Raw genomic sequence first — 18,556 nt, 5'->3', positions numbered from 1 at the left:
AATTCAACACAATCAGAACCTACAGAGACTAGATCTATGAGACTCTACAAAGTTGCGGCATGGGCCGACTGACACGAACCCGCTTCTGTTCCTGGCCCCGTTTCCTCGAGTACTCCCCTCACCGGCCGCTCCTGCACTAGTTCCTGGAAGGCCGTATCAAGCAAGCTCCTCATTAGCTCATGGTCATGCTTGTTCGCCGGGGAGTCTTTGTGGGCGTTGTAGCCACACGTTCGTGCAAGTCGGTTGCGGTCACCCGATGCCTGGGCGGGCCATCAGATGCCTCAGCCCTCTTGAGCCCTAAACAGACAGCCGTAGACGGCCCTAGGCAGTCAATATCCTTGGTCATCCTGGCCAGATACTCTCAATCACACCCCGACCCTGTACTCATCTTTGTGCGTGCTTCTGCTCCAAGAGCGCGCGTTTCTACGCAGGCTAACGCAGTCCGCCACCTCCTCCTGCATCCTACCTACACGCATTGTCGACCAGCGCCCTGCTCGCCACAGCTTTATTTGCCCCCTGCTGACCGGGCACGTCCATGTTGATCCAGCCAACAAACCCATGAGCACTTCATAGTTCAAGATCTATCCAGTGTCCAGTCCATGAAATTATCACCTCTCCCAGCCAGCAGGCATCACCTCTCGGCATCACCCACCACGCCCCGTGCCCAATCCATCACATCAACACCTACCCTCGACTTCACCAGGCTTGTGCCATTCCATGTACCGTGATGTATCGCATGGTCTCTCCTGCTGCTCCGCACCACCACCAATACCCCTCCTCCAAGCGCATCCTGCTCCCCTGACCCCGACCCCACCCCACGCCCGGCCCCACGCCCGGCCCCACGCCCGGCCCCACGCCCGGCCCCACCCCCCACCCCCCTCTCTCCCGCCTCCACCTCCATCGTCCGCACCCTCCTCTCATCCAATCGCCACCATGCCCACCGCCTTCCGCCCTTCCGCCTCGCCGCCCTTGCCCGCCGCCTCGCCCACCACCAGCTTGCCTCCCGCCGCCACGCGCGTCACGCCCTCCTCCTCCAGCGCCGCCTCCACGCCCAGGTCCTCGCCCAGCTGCCCCTGCACCTGCCGCGCCGCCGCCCGCACGCCCGCCAGGTCGTCCGGCAGGGTCTTGAAGTAGCGCACCAGCGTCTTGCTGCCCTCCTGTGCGTGTGTATGAGAGGGGGGAGCAGGGAGGGGGGCGGATTACAGGTACGACTAGTGAGGAAAGGCGACGACACCACCCACCCACCCACACCCACACGTGACATGCACATCCATTGGGTCCGCCGTGTCGAACACGCACGACTCCGTTTTGCACCTTCGCTCTCCCTTTCCCCGCGCCGTCCTTACTACCGCCCCTGACTACCGCCCCGCTCATTTGCTAACGACTTCGCCTGCAGTCTTCAGTGCATCCTTTACCGCTTTTCCAGCCATCCTTGCAACCCCCCCCAGCACCCCCCTGCCCCCCGCCCCCCCACCCCCGCACGCGCCTTGAGCTTGCGGTCCACGCTGCCATCCGGCTCCCAGGCGTACAGCCCGAACTTCATGGTGTAGCCGGTGGCCCACTCCAGGTTGTCCAGCAGCGTCCAGTAGTACAGCCCGCGCACGTCGCAGCCCTCGGCCACCGCCCGCAGCGTCTGCGGGGTGACGGTGGTGGTGATGGTGGTGATGGTGGAGTGGCGTCAGGGATGGGGCGGGTGGGGTTTTGGGGGGTGGGTTGGGATTGGAGTGGGTTTCCGTGCATACTAGGTTAGGCGAGCGGACGGGGTCAGGAGTGGCGTCAGGGATGGGGCCAGGGGCCCCCGCTTCCCCTCCCGCCCCCGTCTTGCATGGGCGCCTACCCTCCCCCGCCCGCCCCGCCCCTTTCACCTAGTTCCCACTGACCTAACCTCGCCCTCCCGCCTGTCCCGCACGCCCGCCCTTCCCCCCCAGGACGTACACCACCCCGCCTCACCGCCTTCATGTAGGAGTCGATCATGAGCGCGCGGCGGTCGTCGCGGGCGTCGGCAATGCCGGTCTCAGTGATGTACATGGGAATGCCGAACTCAGAGCACCTGGGGGGGAGATAACATTCATAATTAGCTAAGGAAACGGTAGACGGTAGGCAATCTTTGGGAGGAATGAACGGAGGAATGAGGTCGCAAGAGCATATACAGTGCAGACGACGGCGGTTGATTGGAATGGAGCGGTGGGTCCAGGCGTGGGAAGGAGGGCGTGCGTGCCAACGAGGGGTGGGCCGGGGTTGGGGGGCTGGCGTGGTAGGTGGCGAGAAGCCTCCCTCTCCTCCCCTTCCCTCCTCCCCTTCCCTCCTCCTCTCCCCTCCTCTCCTCTCCCCCCACCTCTTGATGCACTTGTACAGGCCCTCCGGGTAGATGGGGTAGTACATGTCCGTCATCACCTGAGGGGCGGACCAGTGTTTGGCGGGGATACGTTCATTATTGGTGGGGACAGTGCGGCGAGCTCCAGCACCACCAATACGGTACATTGGCCTCACTTGGCCCGATTGCCGCCAAGGCCCGACAAGGCCCCACCACACCGGCCCTGCACGTGCCGGGCCCCCCGCCCCAGCTCCCACCCCCAGCCCCGCCCCATGCCCCCGCCCCCATGCCCCCGCCCCCGCCTCCGCCTTCGCCCGTCTCGGTCTCGGGTTAGTTGCGCTCGAGCACATTCCCCTCCCCTCCCGTGCCGCCCGCCCTTCCCGCTCCCCCGCCTCCTTACACGCCCCGCCCCCCGGCACCCACCCACCCACCTACCTCGGACTCGCGGCAGCTGGGTGCGAGGTACCAGGAGAAGATGCCCCGGCTGTAGTAGTTGATGCCCCACCAGTCGCAGGGGGGGCGCCCCGCCGGGTCCTGCCAGCGCTGCCACACGCCCAGCACGGGCAGCTTCCACACGAACTCGCCGGTCAGCATCCAGTGGTGCACCACGTCCCAGCCCCACCAGTAGGTCATCCAGTCAGACAGCACCCTGCCGGGGAGTGGGAGAGGCGCGTGGTGGGCGTGTGGAGGCGGCGGAAGCATGTGGTAGGTGTGTGTGTGTGTGTGTGTGTGTGTGTGTGTGTGTGTGTGTGTCACAAGGTATTGTAGTAAGCGCAGGAGTGAGGGAGGCGGCGGCGGAAGCGTGTGGTAGGTGTATGTGGCGGCGGCGTATGGCGGCGCGTGGCGCGGCGTGTTGTGTGTTTGTGGTGGAAGGCGCACGGAGGCAGCAGGCGCACGTGCGGTGCGAGGACGAGGACACGAGGTACGCGCGTAAGGACAGCACAAGGGGACGGGCACGTGTGCCTGCACCTTGCACACACGCACCCCCCACACACACGCGCAAGCGCTTTCCCCCTCCCCCCCCCCCGCGGCCACCCACTTGGACACGCCGTACAGGATGCCAGTGCCCTGCGGCTCGAAGGTGATGTGGTGGCTCACCAGGCCCACCTGCAGCGGGGGGTGGGTGGGTGGGTAGGCGGGGGGCTTTGCTGCCCCAGTGGACGCTATCGGGGGCATTTGCATGGGACAAATGTGCGGAAAGCCTTTTGCTTCGTTCCTGCCATGCCTAACCCCTCCGTTCTGCCCTCCTGCTCCGCCTCGCTCTTCCGGCCTCCCACCTCCAGCATTCATGCCCCTCCCGCCCCTACTTCCCCATCGGACCCCATCTCGCAGCCCTGCCCAGCTCCCAGCTCGAACCCCTCTCCCCGTTCCTCTGCACCACTGTACAAACATCCCCCTCCCCTCCCCTGGCCCCTCCCCTCTCCTACTCCGCTCCGCTTCCCCCCACCTGCGCCGCCTGCCCCCCCGGCGCCGCCTTGATCGCCCTGTAGGTGGCGGTGTGCGCCTTGAGCATGGTGCTGAGCATGCGGCCGGCGGTGACCAGGTCCATGATGCGGCCGGGCGGCGCAATGCCCACAATGAAGGCCAGGAACATGTAGCACTGCGGAGCGGGAGGTGGGAGGTGGGAGGAGGATTACATTCATGAGGAGTCAAGGGTGGAGGGGGTGGAGGGAGAGGTAGGGAGGTGGGAGGTGGGAGGGGGGGTTAGGTAGGGAGGTGGAAGGTGGGAAGGTGCGGAGGGGTTGGGTGGGTGGCCGCGGGGTTGGGAGCGGACTAATGCAACGGGTGGGCTGGGGTGGGGTGGGTGGGCCCAGGGCGGGGGCAGGCGCGTAGCGCAAGCCAGCCTGGCTGCAGTCCAGCTTTTCTGCTTGCTTGGCAGCTGGCCAGGCTCCGACTTGCCCGTCCTCCCCCGCACCTCCCCGCAAACGCCGCCTGCACCCATGACTCCCACCCTTCTGTGGGCTGGTTCTGGGTCGTGGTTTACTTGACATTGGAATCGACTACTGCACCCTCCACCAGCTCCCCAAACTCCCCATGTCTCTCCGTGTCGATATCATATACACTGCCTCCCAATCACCTCGCCACCACCCACACAGCCACCCACTCAGCCGCCCCACTCACCGTGGGCTCATTGAAGGTGGCCCACAGCGTGATCTTGTCCTTGAACCACTCGAAGCACTTGACGCTGAAGCGCACAAAGGCCGGGATGTTCTCCTCCTTGGTCCAGCCGCCCGCCTGCTCGAACCAGGTGGGGTGCACGAAGTGCCACAGTGTGGCGTTGGGCACCAGGCCGTGCGCCGCCATGCAGTCCAGCATCTGGTGGTACCTGAGGAGTGAGGAGTGAGGAGTGAGGAGTGATGGGGGCAAAGGCAGGGGCAGGCGGGTTGGCCGTGCATTGGAGGACGGAGTGGGTCGATGGATTCAAGAGTGTGGAGTGCCGACGTTAAGTGGGACCGGCCACGATCCCTCGTGTGCCGTACCTCGTACACGCCGTTCGCCCCGCCCCACCAAACAGGCTAGGTGGCACTTTCCTCAGCATACCCAACCTTGCGTACTTCGGCACACACGCGCGCACACGTATCATGCCTCACGCCCCCAGCCCCCCGCCGCACCTGTGCACAGCCTCCATGTCGAACACGCCCCTCAGCGGCTCGATGCGAGCCCACTCGATGGAGAAGCGGAAGGTGGTGCTGCCGATGTCGGCCGCCAGCTTGATGTCCCGCTCATAGCTGCGGTTTGCAACGTTGCGGTGGGGAGGATTGCTCGCATTGGAATTTGGGGCGGGGGGTTGTGAATTGTTGGTGTTTATGTCGGCATTGCGCTGGCGCATGGTGTGGCGGGGCGACGGCCCGAGACGGATCCAAGGGGTGGGGGCGGGGCGGAGGCAGCCCTGGCCGCCTCCTGAAGAGCTGGCAGCAGCTGGAGGTCACCCTCTACCCCACCCCGCATTGGGCAGCCCTCTCTCTGCTGCCTTCATCGAGGCACGGCCCGTGCCCTGTCTCATAGCTGCCCCGTGCATTATGCGGCTGTCCCGGAGACAGCTGACGGCGAACTTCGTGGCAAAACCGTGCAATAACGCTTACAAAGGGGGGGGGGCTTGCCCACTTAGCTCACTTGTTCCAGAAGTCACTGCACTTGTCGATGTTGTATTTCCCGCGGATAGCGCTCACGCCGAACGAGCGGAAGGGCCAGCGGCTCTTGGCGAAGCGAGTCCAGTTCGAGTCGTCGTCACCCGAGTTCTGCCACACGCTGATAGCCGCCCCCTTCAGGAACCGTACCGGCTCGCCATCGCCGTTTGCCGTCGCCTTATTCGCTGCGGGCTTGCCCGAGCCCGTCATTCCGACGCTAAGCTGCTGCCGTGACAGCCCTCGCTCGTGCACTTCTTCGATGTTATAATAAAGAGATACTGACTCGACTTGTCAACGCCAAAGGGTGGATGCGGCGAGCCGAGTGTTGCGTGCGCGCTAAAGGTTACGGAGCTCAGCGCGCTCTATATGCAGTCTGGGGTGCTCACTCAGGCCGCCAGTGATAACATGTAATAGACTATATTTGCAAACAGAACGGACTGAGCGGGGGGCGCGCCCATGTCGCGGCCAACGCTAAAGCAATAATGACGTCTGTTGCCATGCGTATGGCCTCGGCTGACGCATGTAGCAGCGCATGGTCGTCCTTGAGTCGCACACGCACGCTTGGAAGCGTTTGCGTTGCACCGGCACGAAAGCGTGCACGACCCACGGACCACCCGCCGCAGGAGGCTGCAATTCAATCGATGGGGTCTCACGCATGAGGAGACATGCAGGTATGGAAAATGGTTGCAAAAGACCCGGGTTGGGGGCTGAGGGGCAAGCGCGTACTTGGTGATCAGCTGACCCAACATGTCGTGGCCAACTCGTAGTCCCCGACCAGGGAGGGCTCATACGCTCGCACCCCTTGTCGCAATATTGATGCGACTGCTGCGGTTACCGTGGGGAAGAGCTAATGCTCCCGGGGAAGCGCGGGGATCGGCACGCTGCGATTGAGGCAACAAAAAAATCCGCGAGCGATTCCTCGTGACTACATGTTGACGATAGCTGGCTAACAACAGTCAATTGCTTGAACTCTCATTTTCCATCTACCTACAGCCCTTGGCGCGAGAGCGCGGCGTTGAAAGCGCTTTGTGTTTTCTTGTTGAGTTACTTGCTTGCCTGAATCCTTCTTTATCATAATTATGCGCTGATATCAGCACAATAATTTGCTAACAATGTGGGAACGAGAGGTAGAGTTCAGGGACACTTTGGAACAGGTTCTTGTGAAAGCTGCGGGCTCCCGCTTGGAGCGCTTAGCAAGCTTGGCGGTGGAGGATGAGCGAACGGTACGTGGGCGGCAGGTGGCAGCCTGTGAGCGCGGTGCCCGGAGCTCGATGCAGCGTGCGCTTGCCGCGTCGACGCACCTCGCCTAACCTGGCCCCGCCGTGACCCTGCGTGCTTACTTATGTCACGCTTATATTTACAGTGCTACAAGCACGTGGTCGTGCTCCTGGAGAAACAGTTCCGCAGATTGAGCGCCGCGCCGGGCAGTTCCCGCGGGAAGCTCCACCTCCTCTATTCGGTCTCGTCGCTGCTCAGGCTGTCCCGAAAAACGCAAGGGGCGAAAGACCGATATGGTGAGCCGGGAAGGGAAGCGGGGCGAGCTCAGGCTTCGTTTGGCGCATTAACCCGCCCAAGCCGCCCACACACCCACGCCTGGCCGGACCACACCTTACCACCTCCACGCCTCACGGCTTTCCCCCCCAGCTGAGCGCCTGAAGCCGCTCACGACTGCGCTGGTTGTGGACCTACGGCCAGAGAACGGGGTGAGTCTCGCCGCCGTTTGGTGTCGCGCGATGTGGCACCGTGTGCTCATGCGCAAAACGATGTAGGAGGCGGGATGCCGTGTGCTCCTACGCCCTGCACCGCATCGTGGCGCACAGCCCCTCACATGACACACCAGCCCGAGCTCCTCACACAGACACGCGCGTGCACCTCGCAAACCCACTTGAACCACCCGGTTGTGCGTTTACCTCACACCCGTGTATCTCACCGCCCCATATTCCAGGCACAAGTGGAAAAGCTGTTGAAGATCTGGCAGATAGAGGGCGTGTTTGCGGCTGAGCAGCTCCGTGACGTGGAGAGCGGCCGCGGCGCGCTGGGCAGCAGCAGCGGAGGCGGAGGCGGGGGGCTGCTGGGGGCCAGCGGGGGCGGGGGCGGCGGCGGCGCTCACCCGCTACACAGCAAGTCGCCCAGCGGCTCTCTCACGGAGGCCAGCGCGCAGGTCAGCAGTGGCAGCGTTGGTGGCGTTGGGGGCGGGGGTGGCTGGTGCTGAGGGTAGAGTTCAGGGTGGGAGCGGAGGGTGGGAGTGGTTGGGGTGGCGGAGTGGCGGCGGGTGGGTGCGGTTGGTACAACGCTGTCTTTCCCATGGACGGGGGCGCGGGGGCGGCGGAGGGGCGGGATAGATGCAGCTCGATGCCAAAGCGGGCAGGATACCAGGTGTAGGAAACGCCCTTTTGCTTGCGCCAAACCCACGTGCCTTGAACGTGCCGCTGCCGCGCGCTTTGCATGTCGCGCTGCACCGCAGGACCCACACTCGCACCCAGCCTCGCGCTTCCCCGCTGGCAGCAGCCGCCTGCAGCCCTCGGCGCCGGGCTCCTCCGCGCCCTACGCCGCCGCGCCGCCGCCCTTGGAGGGCGCCGACCCCTTCAGCGCCGACTCCAACCCCAACGCCAGCCGCGGCGGCCCGCCGCCGCCGCCACCACCTATGCCGCCGCCCATGGCGCCTCCGCCGGGGCTCATCCCGCCGGGGCTGCTGGGCCCCGCCGGCATGATGCCACCGAGCGAGGTGGCGGCGGCCGCCGCCGTTGCCGCCGCTGCCGCGGTGGGCTTGTTCCCTCAGGGCCAGCTCGGTGGCTTCATGGGCGCGGGGCCGGGCGCGGCCATGATGGGTCCCGGCGGGCCCTTCGGCGGCGCCATGGGCATGGCCGCGGCCTTTGGGGCGCCGCTGGTGGCCGGGCCGGACGGCATGGGAGGCGCAATGGGCGGAGGCATGGGCGGTGGCATGGGCGGAGGTATGGGGGCAGGAATGGGCGGAGGTATGGGCTTCGGCCCCGGGGCGGGAGGGCCCATGGGCATGCAGCGCCCGCCGCTGTACCCGCAGCAACAGCAGCAGCAGGGGGGCATGTTCGGCAATGGCGGCGGCGGCCGGGGGCCCGGGGGCGGCTTCGGGCGCTTCGGCAGCGCGCACGGCCGCAAGCCGCCGGGGCAGGGCTGGCAGGGGCGCTTCGGTCAGGAACAGCAGGGCTCCGGGCCAGCCAATGGCGGCCCGCCCCCGCCGCCCCCACCGCCGCCGCGCCCGCCGCCAGGCGCGCCGCCGCCGGCGCCGCCGGCACCGCCGCCGGGCCCGCCGCCACCGCCACCCCAGCGCCCTCAGGGTGGGTCGGGCGCCGTCGAGCCGGCCACAGCCACAGCCAACGGCAGCGCCGGACCCAGCTTTGACAAGGCCAGCGCGGGCACCGACAGCAGCAGCGCCAGTGCACCAGTTGCGGGGCAGCCGCGGGCGTCGGGGGCGCGGCGGAGTCGCTGGGAGCTCGAGAAGGGCGACGCGCCCGGGGCGGCGGTGCCGCCATCGCAAGCAGCGCCGCCAGGCGCGGGGCCATCGGGTGCGGAGGCGGCACCGGCGTCGGGACGGAGCACAGACGAGCCTCAGCAAAAGCGGCCGGCTCGGCAAGAGCCGCCGGGAGCGGGTGGGGAGCGGGAGCAGGCACGGCCGGGGGCTGAGGACGCCGTGGGCACACAGCCTGTGCCTGTGCTTGTGCCTGTGCTTACGACGTCACGGCAGGATGGCGATGAGGAGATGACGCCAGCGGACAGCGGGGCTGGGGTAGGGTTAGGAGCAGACGCAGGCGCAGGAGAGGCGCACGCGCAGCTGCCGCCAAGGCCTGCGCGTCAGTTCGGCGGCAGGGCTGGAGCGGGGCCAGCGGCCGCACAACCGCAACCGGCGGCCGAGGCGGACGCAAGTGCCGGCGCCGCGCTGGACGTATCGGCGGCGGCAGCGGCAACCCCAGAGCCTGGGGTCGCGCATAAGGGCGCAGCGCCAGAGGTGGTTGCGGCTGCTGATGCAGCGGTGAGGGATAGCGCAGTGGGTGGGCTGCAGAGCGGGGCTGCTGCGGCAGCGGGTAGCGATGCAGGTGGCGGAGCGGGGCCCGTGCCTGCGCCCGCGTACACGCCTGCCTCAGTGCCGGACCCGCGACTTCAGCCGGCAGCAGCAGCAGCAGTAGTAGCAGTAGCGCCACTGGCACCGCCGCAGCCTCCACCACCGCCCCCATCACCTCCAGCAGCGCCGGAGGCGCAGCAGGGACCGCAGCAGCAACAGCAAGAGGAGCAGCAGCAGGCGGAGGAGGTGGCTGTGGAGGTTGCCCAGCCGCTGGCGCCCTCAGAGCCCCCGGCACCCTCGGAGCCACCTGCGGCGCCTGCTCCTGAGCCCAGCAGCGCACCCGCACCGGAGGCAGCTGGCGCGGAGGCGGCAGCGGAGGCGGCGCAGGTGGCGGTGGAGGCGGCGCAGGTGGCGGTGGAGGCGTGTGTGGAGGCGTCGTCAGGCGGGACGCCGCCGGACACGGGGGCAGCCAGCAAACCGCCGCCGCCACCCCCCATGCCGGCGTCGGCGCCAGCGGCAGACGCCAGCGCTATCGCTGCGCCGTCAGCCGGCGCTGCCGCTCCCGCGGTAGCGGGAGCCTCTGACCCCAGTGCGCCACCACCCGCGCCTGCGCCTGCTGCCACAGCCTCACCTGCTACCTATACAGCAACCACATCCTCCCCTGGCGCGGCCGAGGACGCTAGCTCGGGCCCGGCTGTTGCTGCTGCGCAACCGCCGCCGCCCCAACCGCCGCCCCAAGCGCCACAGCAACCGCCACAGCCGCCGCCCCAACCGGCTCCTCCGGCTCTGGGCCCCCTGCGCGGCAGCTCCATGCTGCAGAGCCTGGTGGAGGAGGCGCGTGTGCCGCTCAAGCTGGAGGAGCTGGAGCTGGGAGACCTGGACGACACGTGGCTGTGAGGAAGGGGGAGTGACGGGGAGAGCGCGTGTGTGTATGACACTGTGTTTATGACTCTGTGTGTGTGTTTGTGTGTGTGAGACAGTACTGTTTGTGTGTTTAGCAACGCGCAAAACGAAGCCCACCCAGGCGTGTTAAACAAAAACAAATGGAGCAACCCAGGCGTGTGTGTATAAGGCTGTGTGTGTGCCGGAGACTGTTGCTGTGTGTGCCCCGATGACTGTGACAGTGTGCGTCAAGACTAGGCGGAGGGGAAGCGCGGGAGGGCGGGAGGGTGTGTGTGTGTGTGCGGGGTGGGTGGGTTATGTGGTTAGGCGGGGCCGTGCCGGCGGGATGTACGCGTCGGCGCTATGACTGTCTCCGTGGTAGGGGAGCGCCTGTGCACACCGCGGACTCGGCTTGCAGAGTGGTAGGGTGCAGGTTCGAGCGGAGTGGCCAGGACTGCATTCAGGGCTCGTACCGAACATGTGGAAGTGAAGACCTCGCTGCGCCGTGTCACTGTGTGTGATGTTATGTACGTGCGTTTGGCCCTTGTGCAAATGCAAGAGCTGTGTGCCACGACTGGACGCGGCACGATACGTTGGCTGCACGTGTGACGCAAACTGCTGCTGGCGAGAGTCGAACGATAGCGATGCAGGGCCTGCGTGTGATTTCCGAGGGAGTGCAATGCGTCGTTGCTTGATTTCATTTCGGCGCGGCGGCCAACTTGAAACTTCCGTACACGAGCCTTTGATGCGGGGCTTCGATTGCTTAAAGTTTAAATGGCGTCGAGGTAGCGGGCGAGGGAGGAGCAGTCTATTCCCATTTTGATTCAAGAGAGACCCTGAGCCCTAAACCAGTGCATGAGGTGTAGAGACGTGTGATGTGTAGGCAGCAGCTGTTGGCTGTTGGTGAGGAGGAGCTATCCCTTTGACAGGCATGTGGATTGGGGGGTTGATTGGTGCACATGTGTGCGGCAGCGCCTGCACGGCCGAGTGCTGAGGCCCATGTGCCGTGTCGGATCGGGGCATGGCCGGGAACTAGCGCGCGTGCGTGCACGCGTGTTGTGTCGTGTTCGCGTGTATGTGCTGTGCTGCATCACGACTTTCATGCTGGAATTTCTAAGATTCCTAAGACGGACGACGTGGCGTGGGCGTTGCCCACTTTTCCCTTCGGAGGGAAAACCACTTAGACTTTCTGGTATCGTGTCCCAGCTTGGCCAGTGAAATCTGTGTGTCCTTCCGCTTCCCCCTTTACCTAGCGAAGCCAGGGAGGAATCCTAATTGCCGCCAGGTTTGGGGGCCTGCATGGACTCCGAAGCGTCGTTTTTTTGTGGGCACGCTGGCACGGTTCCAAGGACTGGTGGCAATCGAGCTGGTGGTCTGCCGATTGTTCAATGGACTCAGCATGTAGTGTAAACACTGAAGGTTTGTGACTATCCCGCTGGTGCTGCTCGCGCCAAGACAGACGTCAGACGGACGCCCGCCAGCTTGCTGATGTGCGAAGATGAAAGCCAGGTGACCCACAGGCCACCTCTGCCGGTTGCTCTGCGTGCCCAAGCAATAATGAGGAACCACTGATGTACGCATACAGATGCGGTAGCCAATGTGAAGGCAGTTGCGGACTCACCTGACAGCACGCGGGGCATGTGCACCGGATGGTGTGAATGGACCTCGCCGGCTGTCGCCGGATGCAGGGAGAGGCAGAGCCAACACACCACTGACAAAACAGGATTTACGCAAACGTACGATACGATTTTGCATGTCATAATGAGCAACTGGAAGCGGCTCACGCCCGAGCTGATTTCCGAAATCGCTGCTCGAACGCCGGAGAACGATGTGTGCACATCGCTCAAACTCGTGGACAGCGAGACCGCAGCAGTATTACGGGAGAGATATAGAACCGTTACGCTGGGCCCGAAGCCAGAGGATGACGACGTGGACAAGAGCAGTGCTCACAAGCCTTGGCCCGGACCCGCATTCGTGGCACACTGGGGGCGCCCCGAGCCCTGGCGCGCGCTGACGCTCCGTCAGCGGCAGCGCCTGCTGTGCCTAGCCGCGAATTCAGGCCACGTAGCCAGCCTGGACGCGGCCCTGGCCAACAGCGGCACCGCTTTGCTGTGGGAGGTGCTGGCGGCGGCCGCCGCGTCGGGCAGCGCGGCAGCATGCGCGCGGCTGCTGCATGGCGGCTGCTCCTTCGGCGTGCGCGCCCTCGTGTCAGCTGCGCGCTCAGGTGATCTGCAAGTGCTGCAGCTGCTTCTGGATCGCGCCTGCGCCGGATCCAATAGCCGGCAGGCGGCGCTGATGGTTGCGGCCAGCGGCGCCGGCGCCGGCGGACACGACCACATGTTCGAGTGGCTGCAGCGGGACCAAGGTTACAGCCCTGGGGTCAGGGACGTGGAGGAGGCGGCGCGGCACGGCCACGTGGAGCTGTTTGAGCGGCTGCTGCCGCCGCTGCTGGAGCGCCATGCGCCGCCAGTGGAGGTACAGGAGGGCGGCGGCGAGGATCCAGCAGCGGAGGCGCAGGTTCCGCCCTATGAGAGGAGGCGCCGCGGCGTGCGGTGGCAGCTATTGGCTGCCGTGGCGCGCGGCTGTCCACTGGAGGTGCTGCAGCGGCACTACGACGCGCTATGGGGCTGGCAGCGGCGTAGGGCGGCGGCGCCGACGGCTGAGCTAGGCAACGAGTTCGAGGGGACCGACGTGGGACGCGACTTCGCGGCATCGGCGTTGCTGTCGTCGGCTGTGGGCAGCTCCGTGGATTGGGCCGCCAAGCTGGGCTTCCTGCTGTCGCGGTGGGGCGTGCGCGTGACGGGGCAGCTACTGCGTGAGGAGCGAGGCAACGGTTTGTCGCTGGATGGCACGTCACAGCAGCCCGACTACCTGCACAGGCTGCGACATATGTATGCGGCGGTGCCGGGCTGCGCAGCCGCCATCAACCGGCAGGCGGCGCAGTGCGCGGCCGCCAGAGGCCGAGCCGACGCGCTGGTCTACCTACTGGACGAGTGCGGATTGCGGCTGACCGCAGATGACGAAGGCATAGAGAGGGGCGTCGGGGACATGTTTGGGGGAGACGCGGCGCTCTGCCACACGGCTGTTCTGCAGGCCCTGCAGGCGCGGGGGTGGGTGTTCACAGCGGCACACGCAGCACGGGCGGCGGTGCGGAGCTGGCGTGGCGACGCACTGCTGTGGCTGGCGGGGGAGGAGGGCGCTGTGCCCGGCGCGGGGGGCAGCGCGGCGCAGGAGCGGGTGTGGTGGTGTGCTGCGTTCACGGCTGCCGCGCAGCGTGGGGCTGGGGTTAGGCTTCTGGAGGCCCTGCGCGGTCGCGGCGCGCCCGTGGACCTGGCGGCGGTGGCTGTCGGCGGCAGCGAGGAGGGCTTGGAGTGGGCGGCTGCTCAGCTGCGGACGGAGAGGGACGAGCCGCTACAGGTGAGAGCGCAGCGCTGTCTCCGCAATGGCTGCCATTTGAACAGTGCGTGTGAGCAGTGCGTGTGAGCAGTGCATGTGAGCAGTGCATGTCTGCCTGCCGCTGAACGTACGACTGTGTGTTGCTGTGCGCATGGGCTGTAGCCACTCCTGCAGCCGCTGCAGCCAATGCGTTACCGCAGCTCCGGCTCAACCAGTATGCTGACATTGCTGCTGCGTGACTGCATGCCGGCCTGCAGCCGCTGTCGCCAGACCAGGCGATGCAGGTGTTCAACGCCGGAAACACCGCGGCCTTGGGCTGGCTTCGCGCACGAGGCCTGCTGCCGCAGGAGGGATGGCTGCCCTCGATACAAGACGTGTGCTTGCGCCTTCGGGCATATACGTTCTGGAAGCTACAGCTGGTGCTGCAGCTAGGTAATGCAGCGGCAGATCAGGCTGTGGGGCAGCTGGGGGATGCACAGGCTGCGGCGGCGGGGGTCGCCCTGCAGGAGGTGACGCAGGCAGCGCTGAAGGACATTGACCGGACCGGCGGCGTGCTGGTGCTGTTTGACGCGCCGGCGGTGGAGCACCAATACAGCTGGCTGGCGCGGCAGCTGCTGTAGGTGGCTTTGGAGCGATGGAACCGCAGGCGTGTGCAGTGTTCGCAATGATGAAGGTCGGCGGCGTGTCGGGCGCTAAAGCAAAGCACAGTGGGCCGGGTCGACTTTGTGCATGTGAATGGCTGTGTCGTGTATGGATTGAGGCAGGCCATGGCGGCGATGGAGGCAGGCCAGGGCGCGTTGTGTAGTGTCATTGAGTTGCCCAATAAAATGCCGTAGTCAGGATGCTGTCCAACTCTAGGCGGTGGACGGACTCCGCGTCTGCATGGGGTTCGTGCCAGAGTCTGACGGCAGACGTAGGCACGCGAGACAACATATCGAGTCGTTATGGCAAGGCAAGAACTTACATCATTTGGGTAATTTACCCTGTAACCAAGAATGACTATAAGCACTGTACGCTAGCCCTCAAACTCAAAGCCAAACCAAAACTGAGCTAGCTCGTTGACCTGGACGCAATGCAGAACGCAGTAAGTCTAGCGGCATCTATCATAAAGGAACTGCACTAATGATGTCCATTTGCAGGCGGAACTGCAGCGCAAGGTCATTTTGCTGGAAGCAGAGCTCCGCGACCGCGACAGCGAGCTACAAACACTGCGGGACATAGCGCAGGACCAGAGCCAGGATGTTCAAGCTGCAAAAATCATCGAGCTATCCAAGAAGGTCGGCGCGGGGTCCAGCATGTGCCTCGCAGCATGCCGGGATGCCGCGGGGTACCTGCAAAGCGTCAAGTCAACCCCTCTCCTCCCCGGCCGCAGAATCGGGCTCTCAACCTTGCTCTCGAACGCGAGAAACAGCGGGCGGTGAAGCTGCAAGAGGACCTGGATGTGGCGGGGAGTTCAGGGCGGCCAGCATCTAGCGCTGGGCCGGCCTCCGCCGCACCACCGGAGGTACGCCCAGGCTCCTTCCACCAACAGAGTCACCGGCGGCGGTGCAATAAGAGACAAGACGTGCTAAAACTCGCTAAAACTCCCACAGGCCATCGAGCAAATAGCACGCAGCATGGTCGAGCAGGCGGCAGACGCGGCGGAGGCCGCTCAAAAGGAGGCGGCGATGTGGAAGGACAAGCTCTCGCAGACCACCAACCGGATTTCGCAAATGGAGCAAAAGGTGATGGTGTTTTGTTTATGCCGCCTTAATGTTTGGAGGCATGCCAAGAGGCTGGCATTGACAGGAGCACACACACACACACACACACACACACACACACACACACACACACACACACACACACAGAATAACCGTGGAAACCGTAGTCACACACACACACACACACACACACACACACACACACACAGAGGCATACACGCATGCACCACACAGACAGACACACGCTCACTGCAATGCACACACAAACAAACCCACAGGTGTTTGCGCTGGAGGCTGAGAACAAGAAGCTTACGCGGGCGCTGGTGCGGGAGGTGGGCGAGGAGGTGCCGTTGGCGCGAGTGCTGGACGACAGCGGCGCCAGCGACTGGAAGGGCCGGCGGGAGCAGGTCATTGCGCTGAGGGACCAGGTGGGGCTGGCGGGACGGGTGGGGGGAACCGTGAAGCTTGCCATCACAGCGGTTCCAGGCGGTCACTGCGGGGTCGGATGGGCGGGCGGACGCGTGGGCTGACAGTGCAGGCGGGAATGGGGAAGGGCGGAGGTCGTTTGAGCAGTTGGCGGTCTGTGTGTGCATATGTGTGCGTGAAGCTACGGGCGCCAAGCTGCTGCCTTCACAACCACCCCACACGTGGCGACAGGTAAAGCAGCTGCGGGCGGCGGCGGCGGGCCAGGCGCCGGCGGAGTCGCGGCAGGAGGCGGCGGCCAAGGGCGTCATCGGCAAGATCAGCAAGGAGCGGAACCAGGAGATGGAGCGGCAGGGGGCGGAGCTGGCGGCGGCGCGCGGCGAGCTGGAGGCGCTGCGGCTCAAGTACGACGGGGCCATATCCCGGAGAAAGATTTTAGAGGTTTGTGCGTGGTGGCGGGGTTGGGGATGGGTTCGTGAGGACCGAACCTCGAGTGCGGGATGCTTTGGGGTTGTGGGCGTGGGCAAGGGTGCTGTGGAGGTGGAGTTGTGGAAGTGTAGGAAGGTCGTGCGTTTGGACCTGGGATGATGGGGCTGACGGGTGAGGGTGAACTCGATGCGCGTTACAAGCGGCTTGCACCGGGCAGGGGTGTCGCAGCTCGGGTGGTGTGCGGCAACACTGCCCGTGCTGCCACCATCCAATGCCGTTGTTGTCATCGTCTGTCGATCTGCTCCTGTTGCTGCTGCTTTTCCCACAGAACGTCGGTACTTCATACTTAAAATTTTTTATCACTCCGTTCTCCATGCAGGGCTAAACCGCTCCTTCTCCCCCACCACCGCAGACGGAGCTGAACAACGTCAAGTCCAAGGTGGCGGTGATTCTGGAGAAGACCCAGATGGACGACAAGCTCATTGCGGCGCTCAAGACGGAGGTGGCCGCGCTCAAGAGAGGCGGGGCCGGAGGAGGCGCGGACCGACCCGGGTGCGTGTGACAGCAGTGGTTTCGCTCGTGGTCCGGCAGCATGGGCAACGGAGGCTGCACCACAACACTACGGTCTGCTGTCTTCTCGCCAGTCAGTCTCAGTGTTGCCGCTGCTGCGTTGGCACCTCGGAAATCGGGCCGTGATGTGTAAACCCCCACAGGCCGGCCGGGCGGCCCGCGCAGGCCATGCCCGCCGACGATGAGGAGCTGTGGCGGGAGCTGGGGGCGCTGCGGCGGCGGGTGGCGGAGCAGGAGGAGCAGATAGACCGCCAGGTGAGTAGCGCAGCTGCGCGCTGCGGCGTTGCACATTGTGCGCTTGGCTGTGCTGTCCTCCGACAATGGCGCTTGGCTTGGCCTGACGAGCAGGTCCTCGACGGTTGGGACATCCCAACGTAGTGAACGGACAGCGGCGCACCTATTCCCAAAGCATTACAACCATGCCTGACTGCCGCTGCGGCCCCACCCTGGGGAGTAGCTGTGACTGGTGCTCGCCTTCCGACATGGTCACTGGGGCAGGGCGACAGCCCTTTCACAGTAGGGGCTTACTCGTTGGGCTCGGGCATACATTCCACGCCCCTTGCGCCCCCTCGTGTTTGCAGGAGGCAATCATCATGGCGCTGCAGCAGCGCGCCTCCGCCGGCTCCACACCCACAGGCGGGCGGCCGGGCAGCGGGGGCCGGGCGGCGGGCTGGGACAGCGCAGCGGAGCAGCAGATCCGGCTACTCGAGGTGCAGGCGGGCTTCGGTGCTGGCTCTGTTGCGCGAGTGTGTGTGGGGCCCGGCGCAAGGCTGGAAGATGATTGATGAAGGGTCTTGCCGCAGCGCAGGCTGCGCTGGCTGCACACAAACACGTTGGCGCTGCGGCAACTGCCATACTGCGCGCAATGGCCGCGACCTCTCTGTACCGCATCTGGCTTTGTTGCGCCCGCCTGTAACCTGTGCTGCGTGTACGGTAGTACAGCTCATTACTCATGCACGTGCATCTGCGCAGGTGGAGAACGGGCGGCTGATGGAGCTGGTCAACCTGATGCAGAGGCGGCTGGAGGGGTCGTGAGGAGGCTGCAGGGGTCATGAGGAACGGACAGGAGGAACGGCGGCCGGGTGCGGCCGCACGCGGTGCGGAGGAAGCTGGAGCGTGGAGCGGGGGTGTGGTGTGGCGGCCGGCGCCCCATACGCCGTACACACAGGACAGCAGGGGCGACTGAGAGCGGCAGAACGGGGCACGGTGCAGCAGGTGGTGATGCGTGGCGGAATGCAGAGCTGATGTGGCTGGGTGGGGGTGTTGCTGTTGGCCACGCGCTGTGCGGGGGCGTGGCTGGGAAGGGAGGAAGAGTGGGAGGGGTGCTTGCAGTGAGGCCCGCGCGTTGCAGGTTGAGGTGCGGTGTGCTGTGTGCGCGCGACGACTGTGAGAGATGGGCCGGTTTCAAGGGGTGGGGAGGAGTGCGCCCGGCAGCTGCCTGGACAGGCGTGTGCTTGCGTCGTGCATGCATGCACCCATCAGGGAAATCATTACCATGCACTGGGTGCATGCGATGATGCGATGCACTGGGTCCAGCTTTGACGAGCTGCACGCCACACGCGCGCGCGCTGCCTCTGAAGCCGGCACGTTTGGATTCTTGGAAAGAGGAAAGCCTTGAAATTATAAGCCACCCTGTCACGATATCCTGGGTCTAGGACTCGACCGGGGACGTGGT

General features: G+C 65.2%; 4 protein-coding genes across 4 annotated transcripts; 3 read left to right on the top strand and 1 right to left on the bottom strand.

The window, feature by feature from the left end:
- Nucleotides 1-33: 33 nt before the first annotated feature.
- On the bottom strand, nt 34-5,845 carry CHLRE_03g171050v5 (uncharacterized protein). The gene is made up of 10 exons (XM_043060877.1): nt 5,429-5,845; nt 4,927-5,043; nt 4,436-4,640; nt 3,762-3,914; nt 3,354-3,421; nt 2,750-2,963; nt 2,336-2,394; nt 1,951-2,050; nt 1,487-1,633; nt 34-1,157 (listed from the first exon to the last, which is right to left on the bottom strand). The coding sequence occupies exons 1-10, from the start codon at nt 5,650-5,652 to the stop codon at nt 918-920; spliced, it is 1,527 nt and encodes a 508-aa protein (XP_042926006.1). The 5' UTR covers nt 5,653-5,845; the 3' UTR covers nt 34-917.
- Nucleotides 5,846-6,365: 520 nt separating this feature from the next.
- On the top strand, nt 6,366-11,782 carry CHLRE_03g171000v5 (uncharacterized protein). The gene is made up of 5 exons (XM_043060876.1): nt 6,366-6,665; nt 6,806-6,956; nt 7,087-7,145; nt 7,388-7,603; nt 7,907-11,782. Exons 1-5 carry the CDS (start codon nt 6,555-6,557, stop codon nt 10,373-10,375), a joined length of 3,006 nt encoding a protein of 1,001 aa, XP_042926005.1. The 5' UTR covers nt 6,366-6,554; the 3' UTR covers nt 10,376-11,782.
- A 313-nt stretch (nt 11,783-12,095) lies between these two features.
- On the top strand, nt 12,096-14,661 carry CHLRE_03g170950v5 (uncharacterized protein). The gene is made up of 2 exons (XM_043060875.1): nt 12,096-13,777; nt 14,014-14,661. Exons 1-2 carry the CDS (start codon nt 12,122-12,124, stop codon nt 14,374-14,376), a joined length of 2,019 nt encoding a protein of 672 aa, XP_042926004.1. The 5' UTR covers nt 12,096-12,121; the 3' UTR covers nt 14,377-14,661.
- Nucleotides 14,662-14,715: 54 nt separating this feature from the next.
- Nucleotides 14,716-18,511, top strand: CHLRE_03g170900v5 (uncharacterized protein). Its single transcript, XM_043060874.1, has 10 exons — nt 14,716-14,840; nt 14,896-15,033; nt 15,129-15,260; nt 15,349-15,480; nt 15,738-15,887; nt 16,117-16,323; nt 16,724-16,863; nt 17,025-17,136; nt 17,463-17,591; nt 17,854-18,511. Exons 1-10 carry the CDS (start codon nt 14,829-14,831, stop codon nt 17,914-17,916), a joined length of 1,215 nt encoding a protein of 404 aa, XP_042926003.1. The 5' UTR covers nt 14,716-14,828; the 3' UTR covers nt 17,917-18,511.
- The last annotated feature ends 45 nt before the right edge of the window (nt 18,512-18,556 follow it).

The sequence above is a fragment of the Chlamydomonas reinhardtii genome, chromosome 3 (genome assembly GCF_000002595.2).
Source record: "Chlamydomonas reinhardtii strain CC-503 cw92 mt+ chromosome 3, whole genome shotgun sequence".
In the NCBI taxonomy this organism is placed as follows: Eukaryota; Viridiplantae; Chlorophyta; class Chlorophyceae; order Chlamydomonadales; family Chlamydomonadaceae; genus Chlamydomonas; species Chlamydomonas reinhardtii.
Note: the sequence above shows the minus strand (reverse complement) of the source record. Positions and strands in the feature narration are given on the sequence as shown.

Excerpts from the sequence above, each read along its gene's own strand:
- CHLRE_03g171050v5 (XM_043060877.1), bottom strand. The coding sequence starts at position 5,652 with ATGACGGGCTCGGGCAAGCCCGCAGCGAATAAGGCGACGGCAAACGGC. Across the intron at positions 2,395-2,749 it reads CCAGCTGCCGCGAGTCCGAG|GTGATGACGGACATGTACTA; the intron begins GTAGGTGGGTGG and ends TCCGCCCCTCAG. Across the intron at positions 1,634-1,950 it reads TCGACTCCTACATGAAGGCG|ACGCTGCGGGCGGTGGCCGA; the intron begins GTGAGGCGGGGT and ends GTCACCCCGCAG.
- CHLRE_03g171000v5 (XM_043060876.1), top strand. The coding sequence starts at position 6,555 with ATGTGGGAACGAGAGGTAGAGTTCAGGGACACTTTGGAACAGGTTCTT. Across the intron at positions 6,666-6,805 it reads CGGTGGAGGATGAGCGAACG|TGCTACAAGCACGTGGTCGT; the intron begins GTACGTGGGCGG and ends TTATATTTACAG. Across the intron at positions 7,604-7,906 it reads TCACGGAGGCCAGCGCGCAG|GACCCACACTCGCACCCAGC; the intron begins GTCAGCAGTGGC and ends GCTGCACCGCAG.
- CHLRE_03g170950v5 (XM_043060875.1), top strand. The coding sequence starts at position 12,122 with ATGAGCAACTGGAAGCGGCTCACGCCCGAGCTGATTTCCGAAATCGCT. Across the intron at positions 13,778-14,013 it reads AGAGGGACGAGCCGCTACAG|CCGCTGTCGCCAGACCAGGC; the intron begins GTGAGAGCGCAG and ends GCCGGCCTGCAG.
- CHLRE_03g170900v5 (XM_043060874.1), top strand. Across the intron at positions 15,034-15,128 it reads TCATCGAGCTATCCAAGAAG|AATCGGGCTCTCAACCTTGC; the intron begins GTCGGCGCGGGG and ends CCCCGGCCGCAG. Across the intron at positions 17,137-17,462 it reads AGGAGCAGATAGACCGCCAG|GAGGCAATCATCATGGCGCT; the intron begins GTGAGTAGCGCA and ends TCGTGTTTGCAG.